General features: G+C 33.2%; 1 protein-coding gene across 1 annotated transcript in view; it reads right to left on the bottom strand.

Moving 5' to 3' along the window:
• The window catches only part of HELLS (helicase, lymphoid specific), a 36,622-nt gene that overhangs the window by 19,522 nt on the left and 3,126 nt on the right, over positions 1 to 13,974 (bottom strand). The window contains exons 3-9 of the mRNA XM_010974310.3: positions 11,190 to 11,312; positions 8,797 to 8,853; positions 6,206 to 6,242; positions 6,055 to 6,119; positions 3,534 to 3,575; positions 678 to 902; positions 144 to 326 (exon numbers count right to left, since the gene is read on the bottom strand). Coding sequence (XP_010972612.1) covers positions 144 to 326; positions 678 to 902; positions 3,534 to 3,575; positions 6,055 to 6,119; positions 6,206 to 6,242; positions 8,797 to 8,853; positions 11,190 to 11,312 — 732 coding nt within the window. The remainder of the gene's footprint in view (positions 1 to 143; positions 327 to 677; positions 903 to 3,533; positions 3,576 to 6,054; positions 6,120 to 6,205; positions 6,243 to 8,796; positions 8,854 to 11,189; positions 11,313 to 13,974) is intronic.

The raw sequence follows: 13,974 nt of genomic DNA, 5'->3' as shown, positions 1-13,974 counted from the left end.
GGTATTGCTGAGATTGAAAGGTAAGTCATATAAGATTCAGTGCTTAAACAGAAATCAATATAATTATAGTAAGAAATCTGTAATTCAGGTAACAAAACAAAAATTTATAATGATAATATATTTAACAAAAGGAAACTTCTTACTTCTGGTGTAAATCTTTGGAATTCAGCCATCCAGTTAGGAAGTGTAGATAAAGGGCCACAGACGAGGAATGGTCCAGGTACTCCTCTCTGAATCATCAGTGCAATTGTAGCAATGCACTGAACTGTCTTTCCCAATCCCATTTCATCTGCTAAAATGCCATTAATTCCATTTTCCCAAAGCATCTGGACAAAATAATATACACTGTATTTAAATGTTAATATAAACACCTGTCAAATTAGCAAGATTCTTTCTTCTTTTACTTATGATGAGACTGATATAGTCACAGTTTAAGTTATAGTAACATGGGAAGTCGGTTATCAAAGCCATAAAAATGTTGGTAGCCTTGAATAACATAATTTTTCACTTCTGAAAATTTACTCTGGGGAAATAAATCAGAAAATAAATATTTACACAGAGATGTTTGTTTTATATATAATAGTGAAACATGAAAGGAATAACTCAAGTTGTGTTATACTAATAGGTTATTATATAGAAGTGAACCAATGTCTTATTTAAAATTGGGGATTCATTACCCTGAGCCATTCCATGCCTTCCACTTGGTACCATCGCATCACTCCTCCTGTGAAGTGTTTTGGTTGCTGAAAGGGTACTGGCTGTCCATTACATTTCCGAACTGGGTCAAAAAAGAATTTAGTATTTTGCCTAACCGTTTGAGATAATCTATCTTTAATTATGCTATTTGAATCCTTGTTTTTCTGAAGATCTTCTACACAGAGATTAGAAGAGGAGCTTTCATTCTGTAAAGAAAAAAGTTTAATTAGAAGTTTAATATGTAATAATGCTACCACCCTCCGTTAAACAGAAAATGTAACTACTAATCATATTGTTCAATCCTATAATCACTGAGTAATAAGAAAAAAAACCATTATGTTGACTAAAACCCCAAAGTTACTTCCATTCCCCAACAAATGCAAAGCCACTGAAAAAAATTTTTTTTCTGAAAATAACTCTTACAAATAATAGGTGCACACTTTTGAAATGACCTTTACAAATGTACATCCGTTTCAAATTTACCCAGGAATTTACCCAAGCAAAAACTGTCTTCTTAATAATTTCCTTCACCCATAGCAAAGGTAACAGATAATGCTATTAAAAAAAAAATTATTTTCAAGGAACATAAAAACATTTACTTTCACCTAAGTAATTACTTTGACTACAGAGAAAGGGGCAAAGTAAATATAGTTTAAAAACTCACTACATCAAACATAAGAGTGTCAGTTTATGTTTGTTGACAAAGCACCAACTTATGACCAATGACAGATTTTACTGGTTAGCTATATCCACAATTCCATTTTAAGAATGTGAAAACAAGGATTAAGTCAGTTCAAAGGGAAGTCTTATAAATGATAGGTCTTATAAATGATGCCACAACTGAATATTCAACTGGAAAAATATGAAACTTGAGTTTTACCATTCCATACATAAAATTTGTGATGAAATCATATACCTAAACATCAAACCCTGAACCATAAAGTTTTTAGAAGAAAACAGAATATCTTGATAACCTTGAGATGGACAAATATCTATAAAAGACAAAAAAGCACCAACCACCAAAAGAAAAAGTACTAAATTGGGCAATTACAAAATTTAAAATTTTCTGCTTATTAAAAGATACCATTAAGAAAATGAGTAGGCAAGACACAAACTGAAAGAAAATACAGTACACAGATCTGACACTGATAAGATTAAAGAACTCATATTATCAACAAAAAGACAACCCAATAACTGGGCAAAATTATGAACAGAAACTTTACAAAACATACAAATAGCCATTACAAACATGAAAACAAACTCTACATTAGTATTTAAGAAAATACAAAATAAAACCACACAGGATTCATTTCGTATTACATATTATGGCTAAAATTAAAAAGACTAACAACATGAAATGCCGGCAATAATATGAACTGAAACCTTTATACACTGTCAGAGTAAAATGGTGTGTTCACTTTTTAAAAAGATTTGAACTTTCTTATAAAGTAGTTTAACTACATTTACCATATGACCCAGCAATTCTATTCCCAGGTATATCCAAACATGAAAATATGAAATATGAAAACACATCCACATAAAGATCTTTTACACAAATTATCATAACAACTTCATTCATTGTCACAAACTGGAAATAATCCAAATGCCCACGAAGAGAATGGATAAAGAAATTATAATATTCAATGGAATACTACTCAGTAATAAAAAGAAACCAACTAGTAATAAACTTAATAACATAAATGATTATCAACAATGCTGATTGGAAAGTAGCACGAAATAAGAGAATACATATTTATACTTCATTTGTATGAAAACTAGATTGTGAGGGGGAGGAGACAGCTCAGTGGTAGAGTGCCTGCCTAGCATGCACAAGGTCCTAGGTTCAATCCCCACTAGCTCCACTTAAAAAAAATAAGTAAATAAATAAACCTAGGTACCTCTTCCGAGAAAGAAGAAAGAAAGAAAGGAAGGAAGGAAGGAAGGAAGGAAGGAAGGAAGGAAGAAAGAAAGAAAGAAAATTAGATTATGATGGAAGTTTAAGAAAAATAATCAGGCAAAACCAGTCTGTGGTAGAAGTCAAAAAAGCAGTTACCTTTTAGTTTGGGGTGAAGAAGTGACTGGAAAGGGATACAAAGGATCCTTATACCATAATGAAAAATTGATTTGGATGGTGGTTACACAGATGTATATATATATTTGTCAAAATTCATCAGAATGAACACAAGATCAGTATGTTTATTTATTGTTTATTTTACAACATGGTCAATTCCACAGTAAATTGTGGTAGTAGATTGGATTTTATCTTTAAAAATGCAACTAAATTATTTATTAAAATATGCTTAATCTTATTTACATTTAACATGGCTGGGTTATAACTGCATCATAAACCTTATACTGAATAAAGAATAAATCTTATAATTGAAGAGTCTTGGATAATACTCAGATAACAAGAAACCTCTCTACATAAAATGGGGCTGGCAGGGGAATACCAAGTCTTGATCAAGCCTTCCCAAACAGAGCCAAAGAAAATCTTTTAAGGCCAGGAACAAGATTGAAGTACTCCCCAGGGTTTCCACATACTATGGAATATATATATGTGGAGTGTATATATCCATATGGTTACAGTTACTTGCATAATTGCTAGATCCCAAAGACCCATAAATTAATATTCACACATTAAGAACATGCAGTAGAACATGATATATAAGAAAGAAGCACGTTAAGATAAAAAAAGCAAATGGGTATATTTTTTTAAAGCTAAGATACAGGATAACTAGTGAGAAAAAAATGTACACTGGTGATTAAAAGAAAAGAGCCTAATGATCAGGGAAGCAAATTATGATTCCTAAATTTAATATCTATTATAAATCTCTTACCTCATTCTCCTTTTTACTTTTCTTAGCCACAGATAAAATTTCCTAGATCATTGAGAAAACAAAAACAAAGTAACAATGTATGTAGTTCACTCATTTATCTATTCAACAAACACACACTCTTGTTCTGATTTCATGCTAGGAAATGGGAATAAGGCTCTCAAGGTAATTAAAATATAAAGGAATAAAACTGGTGGACCTCAGACAAAATTAAGCCTACAGTGTCTATGAAATTCTAAATACATTAGCAGCACTTAAAAATTGGGATATTTACTCCTGTATTTTCCAGTTTTTTTAAAATTGAAGTTTATCTGAATAAATCCAAATTCACACAGTCCTCCAGTACAGAGGTTAGCAAACTATAGCCTGTGGACCAACTCCAGCTGGCAACCTATTTATATAAATAACTAAATAAAGTTTAATTTAGAACAAAGTCAGGCTCTTTTGTTCAGTTTGTCTATGGCTGCAAAGTTCAGGGTTGGTTAGTTATCCACAAAACTACTCAAAGTAAAAAAACGTTTACAGAAAAAGTTCTAGAGTCAAGTTGTGGTTACTCCCGTTATTCAAGGATTTACTCCCAAATATTAGTCCCAACTTCAGCCCACTTTAGGCCTCTGGAGAGACATCTGAGTTTGTCTTTGCGTCTTGCTCAGAATTGCAAACACATTAAAAACACAGAATAAAAGTGTTCTGATTCTCAATTACTTACTAAATGCTAAGGGAAAGGAGACAAGCAATATATGAGTGTCCCTGGTAACTTAGGAGAGTATTATATGACATCAAATTATCTGGAAAAGTTATAATCAGGGCATAATCATTAAAGACAAATTTAGGTAGGGGACATTTCAAGCAGAAAGAACAGCATGTGCAGAGGACAAGGGGTATGAAATAGTTGATACATTCAAGAAACTTTAAACGTATCTCAAATTTGAGATACACAGATGAATGACAAGATGTGTAAGTGGCTGACAGCCACATAAATATATACAGTATAATGTTTCATATGTACATGTAAAGTATATAAGTATAGACATTCATATTCTAAGGTTGAAGGTATTTTATATAAAGAATGGATAGAAGAGTCGTCATTTAAAATGATTAGATAAGCTGAATCTTTTTGGAGAACAATTTGTGAATGAATCAAACAAACAATACCAACTATGAAGTATTCTTTTTAAAAATTAAACCTTCTAAACTCCTGAACCTGCTTACCTCCACATCCTTCACCACTCTTTCATTTACAAACTGGAGCCAAATTTAAGTTTTTTGAACTTGCAGGGATCTTTCCTGCCTCTGGACATTTGTCAAAAGTTCTCTCTTCCTAAGAACACTTCCCCATTATTTTCCCTGTAGCTTACTATTTCTCTATTAACCCACCCTCACTTTTAAATGATTTAACTTTTATCCCTTATGTCTCATCTTCCTCGATGAAACTTTTATGAACCTCATGCCTGAGTTAAGAGCCTTCTCTCTCTATACTCAAAAGCATTCAGTTTTCCAATTATATTTGACTACTTACTTCTAAATAGTTCTCACTGGATATAGCCTAAGGCAAAGACAGTGATTCCCTTTCTTTACTAATCGATCTCATCAACTTAGAAGTTTGCCCATAGCAGATATGCCACACACATTTGATGAATTAAAATAACAGCTATGTAACAGATACATACTACTATATAAAATAGTATATAAAACAAGGACCTATTTTATAGCACTGGGAACTATATTCAATTTCTTACAATAAGCTATAATGGAAAAGAATTTGAAAATGTGTGTGTATATATAGATGTATTACTGAACTGCTTTGCTACACCCCTGAAACGAACATTGTAAATCACTACATGTCAATGAAAAATGAAAAATAAATAAATAAAATAACAGCTATGTGCTTAGCTAAACTTCAATACTTGTCATTAATAGTGTTTTCCAAACTGCAGGCTGAGTGTATTCCATAATAAATTAAGTGTGTCCTAACTATTATTTTTAAATGGAAAAAATGAAAATATCAAAGTATATCTCTACAGTAAAGCCAATATATTTTATACTTTATAAAGATGAAAAGTTCGAGTTTCAGGTAAAAGAAAAATGTAGCAGGTAAAAAGTTTAAAATTATTTAAAATATAAGAATAAGACGTTAAATTATGACTAAAGAATATTTAGGGTCTATCATAATTGAAGATGCTCTTTAATTAATTTCTATTTAATAAGGCACCAATAAGGTGAAAAAAGGATCTGGTTTTAGAAATGAATTTATGATTTTAGTTTCTTAATGGTCTTCAAACAAGGAACAAAGTTCTTAAGATATGGTTTTGAGGTTACAAAGAGTTATAATCATTTCTGATTAGGCCAAGCTCATGCTTCTTTAACAAACAGGAAGACGGTGCCATCTTCTTCCCTAAAACACTTATCTGGCTGAAAAGCCAGGTGAAGCAACAGTAATCAATACAGCTTTAATGTGGTTCAAAACCCACAGTAGGTTTTACTCAACATCAAATCTTATGGGCCCTTCCCCCTTTATTTTTACCTCTTTTGACATGACCTCTGAAATATTGTATGATTCATCTTCTCTTCCTCTTTTCTTTCTCATAACTATAAAAAAAGACCATTTTATTTTTGATAGTAATTAAAGCAAAAATATTAACATATATTCTTCAAAACTAGAAAAGGAAATTTACCTGTATTCTCCTCACTTGCACCCATGGAATTTTTACCCTACAAAACAAGGATTTAGACTATTATTTCCTTAAAGACTTCTATGGTATTACATGTTCAAAGGCGCTGATTAGGTAAATGTTCTTTGAAGTTGCACCAAATCCACAACTCTTCGCTATTATACTTACCAATATGTAACCTTTTTCTGTATTTCCCTACTATAACTTGTTTGTAACCACATCTCTCTCCCAAAGACCCTACTTCCTCAGTTTTCTTCCATGTAAGAGAAACTTCAAAATTAAACAGAGAAGGTATTTTTATTTTGAAATTTCCATGTATATCTTCTCTAACTGTATGTTTATGCTGAAGATATTCATTGGGCATGGTATGAAAGGAGTACTCATTTTCAGTACAACTTATAAGTTAAATACAACTGAAAACAGACATAAAAGAGAATACTGACTGAAAAAATATTAGTGAGGGGAGATAAGGGAAAGAAAGAGATGTCCAAAAATAAAGTTTCAAAATGAAAGCTGGAAAAGAAAAAGTAGACAACATGTATGAAAAATCAAAACAATGAAAAAATAAGGTAAATTTTAAAATAAAGTAAAAAATTTAAAGGATTAAAAAAGAAACTACCAGGAGGGGTGGGGTATAGCTCAAGTGGTAGAGTGCATGCTTAGCATGCATACGGTCCTGGGTTCAGTCCCCCATACCTCCTCCAAAAATAAATAAATAAACCTAATTCAACCCCCTCCTCAAAAAAAAAAAAAAAAAAAAAGAAAATACCAAAAGAGACCAGGGAAATGGAGTAGGCAATATTTAACATTTTTTAGAACAAAGGGGAAAAAACCAAAACCTGGTATAAAAAGTTAGCTGGGTGAAAGTGAAGTTAGCCGGACTAAGTCCAAAGGTTGAAGTATAGTGAGTAAATGCTTAAGCCAGGAAAAGTATCTTTAAGTAGGTATGTTCTTCAAAAACCCAAAATAAGTCCCTTGAATTCGCAGCTTAGTCAAACATCAGTTTTCAATAACTGCTTTTTTTTGCAAAGTTATCTATTAGGTACTTAAATATCACCACTAACCACACTAAGAATCAAGTAACTGGACTTAAAAGATATCCTACCTATTTTTCCTATTGACATTTTGATATTTTCTAATAAAGGCAGTTTAGTATACAAGTGTGGGGTCTGAAACTAATCCTGGGTTCAAATCCTGGCATTACTATTTATTAGATATGTGACCTTTCTCATTCACGATTATGAATCTATACAGTTGTGTTCTATAAAGTCACTGTGACTCCTGAATTAGTGAACACTGTGTCAGTGCATCTAGAAGAAATACAAGTTTAAGTTCCTGCAAGCCAATGGTCACATCTTCAACAACTGATCAATACATAACCCTGTTTTATGTGTGTTGTTGTTTAAAAACATCTCACTTAAAATATATGCTGATTAACACTGAACTCAGGGCCAACAGCACTGTAACTCATACCTGAAGGAAGCATATCTAACACACGTATTTTCTCCATGAGGCACATCACAGCCTTCCTGCATTAGAAACACTAGACAGTAGTTCAGCACAATGTGGCTGACAGTCCTTTTCAACAGCAAATCACCAAAACCACAAAAATGCAAAAATCATGGCATTAAATAGGCCATGAAAAACTCTTGTTTATAAATAAGGCAGACTCCCTTGTCTGACCTCAGCTGGGAATGTGCATATTGGGAGACTCAAATTTTTTGCCATTCTGCACATGCAGATGTCTGTAAATGACCACAAAAACACAACTATTGATTTTGGGGTTACAAATAAATTTTAGCAAGTAGGCTAATTGGCAAAAACAGAATCTATAAATAAGGAGGATGGACTGCACTTTATCTCCTTGCATTAGCTTATTTGTATGTAAATAGCGATAATAACAGTATTCCTACTTAACAGAGCTGCTTTGAGAATTAGGTAAAAACATGTAAAGCTTAGAACAATCCCTGACACATAGTAAGTACTCAATAAATGTTACCTTTCTTATTTCTCTTATTACTAGCACAAGTGTTGTTTGTACAATCCTTATCAATATGGCATTAAACAGCCTCATGTTAAAATATATTCCCAAAGAAGATCACATCTACAATTCAAGCTATCCCTAGCGAATGTTCTATCTGAGCTGCTATTATCATATGTATTATCTGTTTTGATTTTGGTTCCACTGCTGCAGATACAAATTGAGATTATTGTTAAGGCTGCAAGATGACGTGATAAGGTTGGAGGCATAAAAAAGTAATCATTACAGGCTCCAAAAGAGCTGGCCACTTATAAAATGCCTTGAGGTGTAAAATATTTGTAGATTTTTCCCAGGTAAGAAAGTAAAACTTTACTATTATGAAAAATAGTCCACAGGATAAGAAATTGAAGGGGTCATAGTTTAGCTCTTCTCCCACATCTAAAATACTGAGAAACAGATTTTATAGATTTGCATAGGAACAGTCAACAAAGATAGGTTATCAGATAAAGGTTAAAATTAAATAGATAATCAATAGTCAAAAGAATTCAAAAGAATATCTTCAATATTTAAGGTAATGTATATATACAAAATATTCTAGCTTACTATATATTACCTTAGTAACTTTTAAAGATTCCTTTTTTCTCTCCAATTTCTCTTTCTTCTTCTGTTCCTGTTAAGATAATTTCTTCTTAATATCACAAATAGAAAATGCAAAGTATGAAAAGCACATCTCAAATAACTTAAGTTCACAATGAAGAAACTATAAAAATTTAAAAACAAGGAAGAACTTGCACTTCAAACCTTTACGGACTAACAGAGAGCAGACTGACCATCCTGCCTTAAGCAACTAAAATCTGGATAAAATATATCTTTGAGACAACATGCAGCAAAGAATAGTAAACACTGACAGAAGGGAAACAAATGAGGTGAATCTTCTGATTGTCCCGCTTACTGCCTGGAGACAATTTTCAAGTGCACATAAAGGAGGGAGAACCCAAATAAAGCTCAACAGTCTCCCTGTGTCAGGGAGATAGTGTGCAGAACTCAGAGGAGCTAGCAAACCAGGGTCAAATTCCAGAGAGGAGAGAGCTGCACACAGAAGAACTGCTGAAGATCTGTAGTGGCGTCCTCAGGTTGAGTACTGATCAGCTTGAGTGGAAGGAGAAAACCACGGCCATGAACAGAACAACGAGAAAGTAGATGAACAATCCCTGTGCTCACAAGGGATCAAGAACAGTTCACATTCCTGTCAGCCAAAATGGAAAGGCCTCTTAACTGAGCAAATCTTCCTACAATCTAGCAGACTATAAATAAATTATACAGTCTTAGGTGATAAATGCAATGGGGAGAACTGAGCAAGGTAAAAGGGATCAGAAGTGTGAGGCTGGAGGTGCCAGGTAACTAAGGTTGTCAGGGCAGGCCTCACTGAGAAAAATTTTAAGCCAAAGCTTGAAGATAATGATGAAGTAAGCCAGGCAGATAGCTATTGAGAGGAGGGTTCCAAGAAGAAAACAGCCAGTGCAAAAAGGCCCAAAAGGCAGGGAACACACCCAGAACAAGGTCTGAAAGGTAATGGGGTTGAGAGAGGCAACCAGACTCTTACAGTCTTGTAGAGCATCAAGAGGACTTTGCCTTTGTCAGAAACAACATAAGCTGGAAGGCAGTAAAACATCATTAAAATACTGCATAGGGGAGGGAGGAAGCAATAAGAAAATAAATAAATTCTCTACCCAGGAGAAAACCTTTCAAAAATGAAGGTAAATGAAGACTTTTCCAGACATACAAAAGCTGAAAGAACATACCACCAACAGAAAATGCAAACAAATCTTTAATTACAGAAAGGAGACCAGTAGCTATCCGGTGATGAAGACAGGATATGAGAAAAGACAGGAAGTGAGGGATGGAAGAGAATTAAAAAGGGGCAGAAATTTAGCCATAAGTAATCTTGCCATTTGTAAAAATATGGGCGGACCTTGAGGGTATTATGCTAAGTGAAATATGTCAGACAAGGGAAGTCAAATCTCACTCATATATGGAATCTTTAAAAAAAAAAAAAAAAGAGCTCATAGATTCAGAGAACAGATCTGTGGTTGGGGGCGGAAGTCAAAGGGTACAGATTTCCAGTTATAAACTAAAGTCATGAGGACATACTATTCAACATGGTGACCATATTTAATAATATTGTATTGCATATTTGAAAATTGCTAAGAGAGTAAAATCTTAGAAGTTCCCATCTTAAGAAAAAAAAATTTTTTTGAACTATGTGTGGTGACAATGGTAACTATACTTACTGTGGTGATCATTTTATAACTTATACAAATATTGAATCATACTGTACACATGAAACTAATATAGTGTTATGTGTCAATAATATCTCATTTAAAAGGGGGGACAGGAAGAATTTTTTGGAATTGATGGTTATGGTCATTACCCTGATTGTGGTGGCTTCATGGGTATACATTTTAAATATGTACAGTTTTATGTATATCAATTATACTTTAATAAAGCAATTCTTTAAAAGGGGACTGAGCAATGTAAAATTCACAATTCCTAGCATCCAAAAAATACCACTGGACAGGATGAAAATGAGTCAACAGGTGACTAGAAAAATAAACATTGATATATTCATACAGTGGAATGCTTCTCAGGAATAAAAATGATCTACTAAATAAACACACATAAGTGAGTCTCAAAATATGCTGAGCAAAAGAAGCGAGACACAAAAAGTGCTTATCATATGATTCCATTTATGTAATATTTTAGAAAATTAATCTATAGTGACAGAAATCAGTGGTTTTCCGGGGCTAGGTGTGAAGATCACTGAAAAGGGAACTTTTCAGAGTGATACAGAAATGTTCTTTACCTTGACTGTGTTGGTGGTTACACAGGTCAAAACTCATCCAACTCTAACCTTAAAATATGTGCATTTAATTGTATGTAATTTGTATGCCAATAAAGCTGTTTTATAAAAAATGTAAGCTATGTTAGCTGTAATCAATCACATACCTCTAATTGTTGCTGTTCCATTTTAGTCAATAAAAATTTGGAGTAGATATTGCTTTTTTCAAGCAAATGTTGAAGTCTACGATATCGAATGTCCATGGACTCTCTATCCCAAGACATGCGAGCCTATCCAAAGAGAAAGTTTCCAAAATTATTAAAGTTTTCTGACATACATTGATTTTTTTTGCATAAGGTATAACAAACATGGCTAAACAAATGCTCTTTAGGTTTAATATGTACCCTGTAATTAATGAAATTATTTTTACAATATTAAATTCATTTACTAAAAATTAAAAATGGTTTATCTTCCAAAGAAAAAACTCAAATAGCTAAAAAAAAAAAATATGATTCTGGGGTTCAACAGGCAATCTGGTAAGATATAGCACGGATAACAAAATATTGAAATTTGAGAGTTAAAGGCACATTTTCAAAATATTTGAAATAAAAGTTAGAAAGTAAATATTTAAATCAAGTTAAATTTTAGTTTTAAAACAACCAAATGACTTCAGAAAAGAAAAACTTTATATACCAGTTTTATCTGAAAGAGCACTGGAATTAAAAGATAATTTCACTGGCTAGGGGCTAGAATATCTATTTTTAGAATTCAAAAACTACATTGTGAAAATATTTCAACATGTTAAACCTACTGATAATTTCTTAAAACCTTCTTTCCTCCTCAGTATTGTGCTGCCCAAGCCTTGCCCTTACCTTCTAGCTTTCTTTTACTCTCATACTCTTCGCTTTATCTTTCACTTGTATATGCCTTCCGTTTACAAACCTCTGCTTTCCATATTACTCACACATACTATTGATTTGTAAGAGTATACAGTCTAGTAGCTGAGGAGGACCCCTCACTCAATTCATAAGAAAAGTTAAACATTTTAAAAGAACAATACCAGAGGGCACAACAGGGAAAACAAAAGCAACAAATAAACAGTATAGTTCAATAGTCAACAAACTTTTTGTAAAGGGGCAAAGGGCAAATATTTAAATATTTGAGCATGATACGGTTTGTACTGCCAGTTCTTAAATTTGCCTTCTTACATAGGAGCAGTTATATACAATACATAAACAAATAGGCAATGTGTTCCAATAAAACTTTATTTACATAAAGCACAGGCCAAATTCAGTTCATAATGTGCCAAGGCAACACTAATCTGAACTCAAAAGAAAAGCATTAAGTGGTCAAAGTGAGTCAAGTGAGAGTTGAATATATGCAAATCTTACTAACCAGCATTCTACTCCTGAGACTAAGAGTGTGTGAGTGTATTAATTTAGTGATTATGGCTTGACTCTGTAAATCAGACACCACTGTATATTGGATTTCCCAAATGTTATGTCATCTCACTAACTTTTCTTTCAAAATAAATTTATTTTCTATTACAAAAGCAGTGACAATTTAAGACACCTAAGAATAAATCTAATGTAAGTAATACATGCACATTATAGGAAAATTCCAATTCTTTTAAAAACTACCCATAATCTTACCCATGCAGATAATCTGCTCGTATCTCATAAAACTATTTTCAGTTCTTTTATGACAGCCTTTCTTTTACTATTACCAATATACTACTGTGATTACAATAGGCAGTTGAAATGTTACGGAAATGACAGGCCAGCAAGAAAAAAGCACCACTCGGAGGGCTGGAGTACTCAGATTACGCCGGCAGGCTCAGAGGGGCTTCTGCTCCGAAGCTCTGAGCACCTCCAAGACGTGTGCATGAGGTTTTACAGGGTTAATTACAAGCTTGGGGTATTTGGCCAATAGGCATGGAACAGCTTTAGCGGCATCATTATCACAAAAGTAGAGGCAGGGAGGCAGCAAACCAACATTTCAAGGCCAGATATGTTTCTCTGAAAATCTGGCTAGGTAGCAAAAAACATGAGCAGAGAATCAGCAAACCGACACTTATTAACTTAGTTTTACGAGTTAGCCCAGCAGAACTCAGGTCAGTAATCCGACACTTGTTACACTTAGATTTGCGAGTAGGCCCAGCCCGGCTTTTCCTTCACAAAATGAAATGGATATTATAAATGGGGAGATGAAATTATATAAGAGTTTATACAAATGAATTCTTAAATTTAACTTTAAAAAATATTTTTAGTTAAAATACTCTGTCCTTAATTTAGGTATTTCTGCTGCCTTAAATCTGTTCAGAATAAATAAGCATGCATTTTTAAAGTAATTAAAGCTCTATGGTGCAATCATGGAACAATATTTATAATATAATTAGAACATTATGCCAAGGGTTAACCTATAAACTCAGTCCTCTGTATTTCAAAATAATTTTGTAGCAAATATTCTCATGTGTCATTACTCCTTCTTGACTTATATTTTATTAGTTGTTATATTAAGGTAAATTGTAGCCCCATCTGTGGAAAGTACTTAAGTGCCTGGCAGGAAGCTTCTCTTGATGATGAGAGAGGATGTCAATGATCACCAAGAGCATAAATTCTCCACTGTCTACCTCATTACCTCTCCCAACACCAACCCCAGATTTTTTTTTTTTTGGCAGGGGGAGTTATATTTCAGTCTACACAATATGAACCATCTTCCTTTTCTCTCTCCAAGAAACATCACAACTCTTACGTCCCCCCTCCCCCACTAAACAGCCATCAAGGCTACTCTCAAGTCTTCTAGATTAACAATGACTTCTTTCAAAAGGAAATGCAGGTGAAAAGTCAAAGAAAATAACTGTAGCAAATGAATGTCAAAGTCACTCTCCAGGCTCTTCACAAAACTTCCTAAAGCAAAGTAAATGCTTTTCATTAAGAACTTAAGCTAGCT

Source organism: Camelus dromedarius, chromosome 8 (genome assembly GCF_036321535.1).
Source record: "Camelus dromedarius isolate mCamDro1 chromosome 8, mCamDro1.pat, whole genome shotgun sequence".
Lineage (NCBI taxonomy): Eukaryota > Metazoa > Chordata > Mammalia > Artiodactyla > Camelidae > Camelus > Camelus dromedarius.
This window is presented reverse-complemented; position numbering and strand designations above follow the sequence as displayed.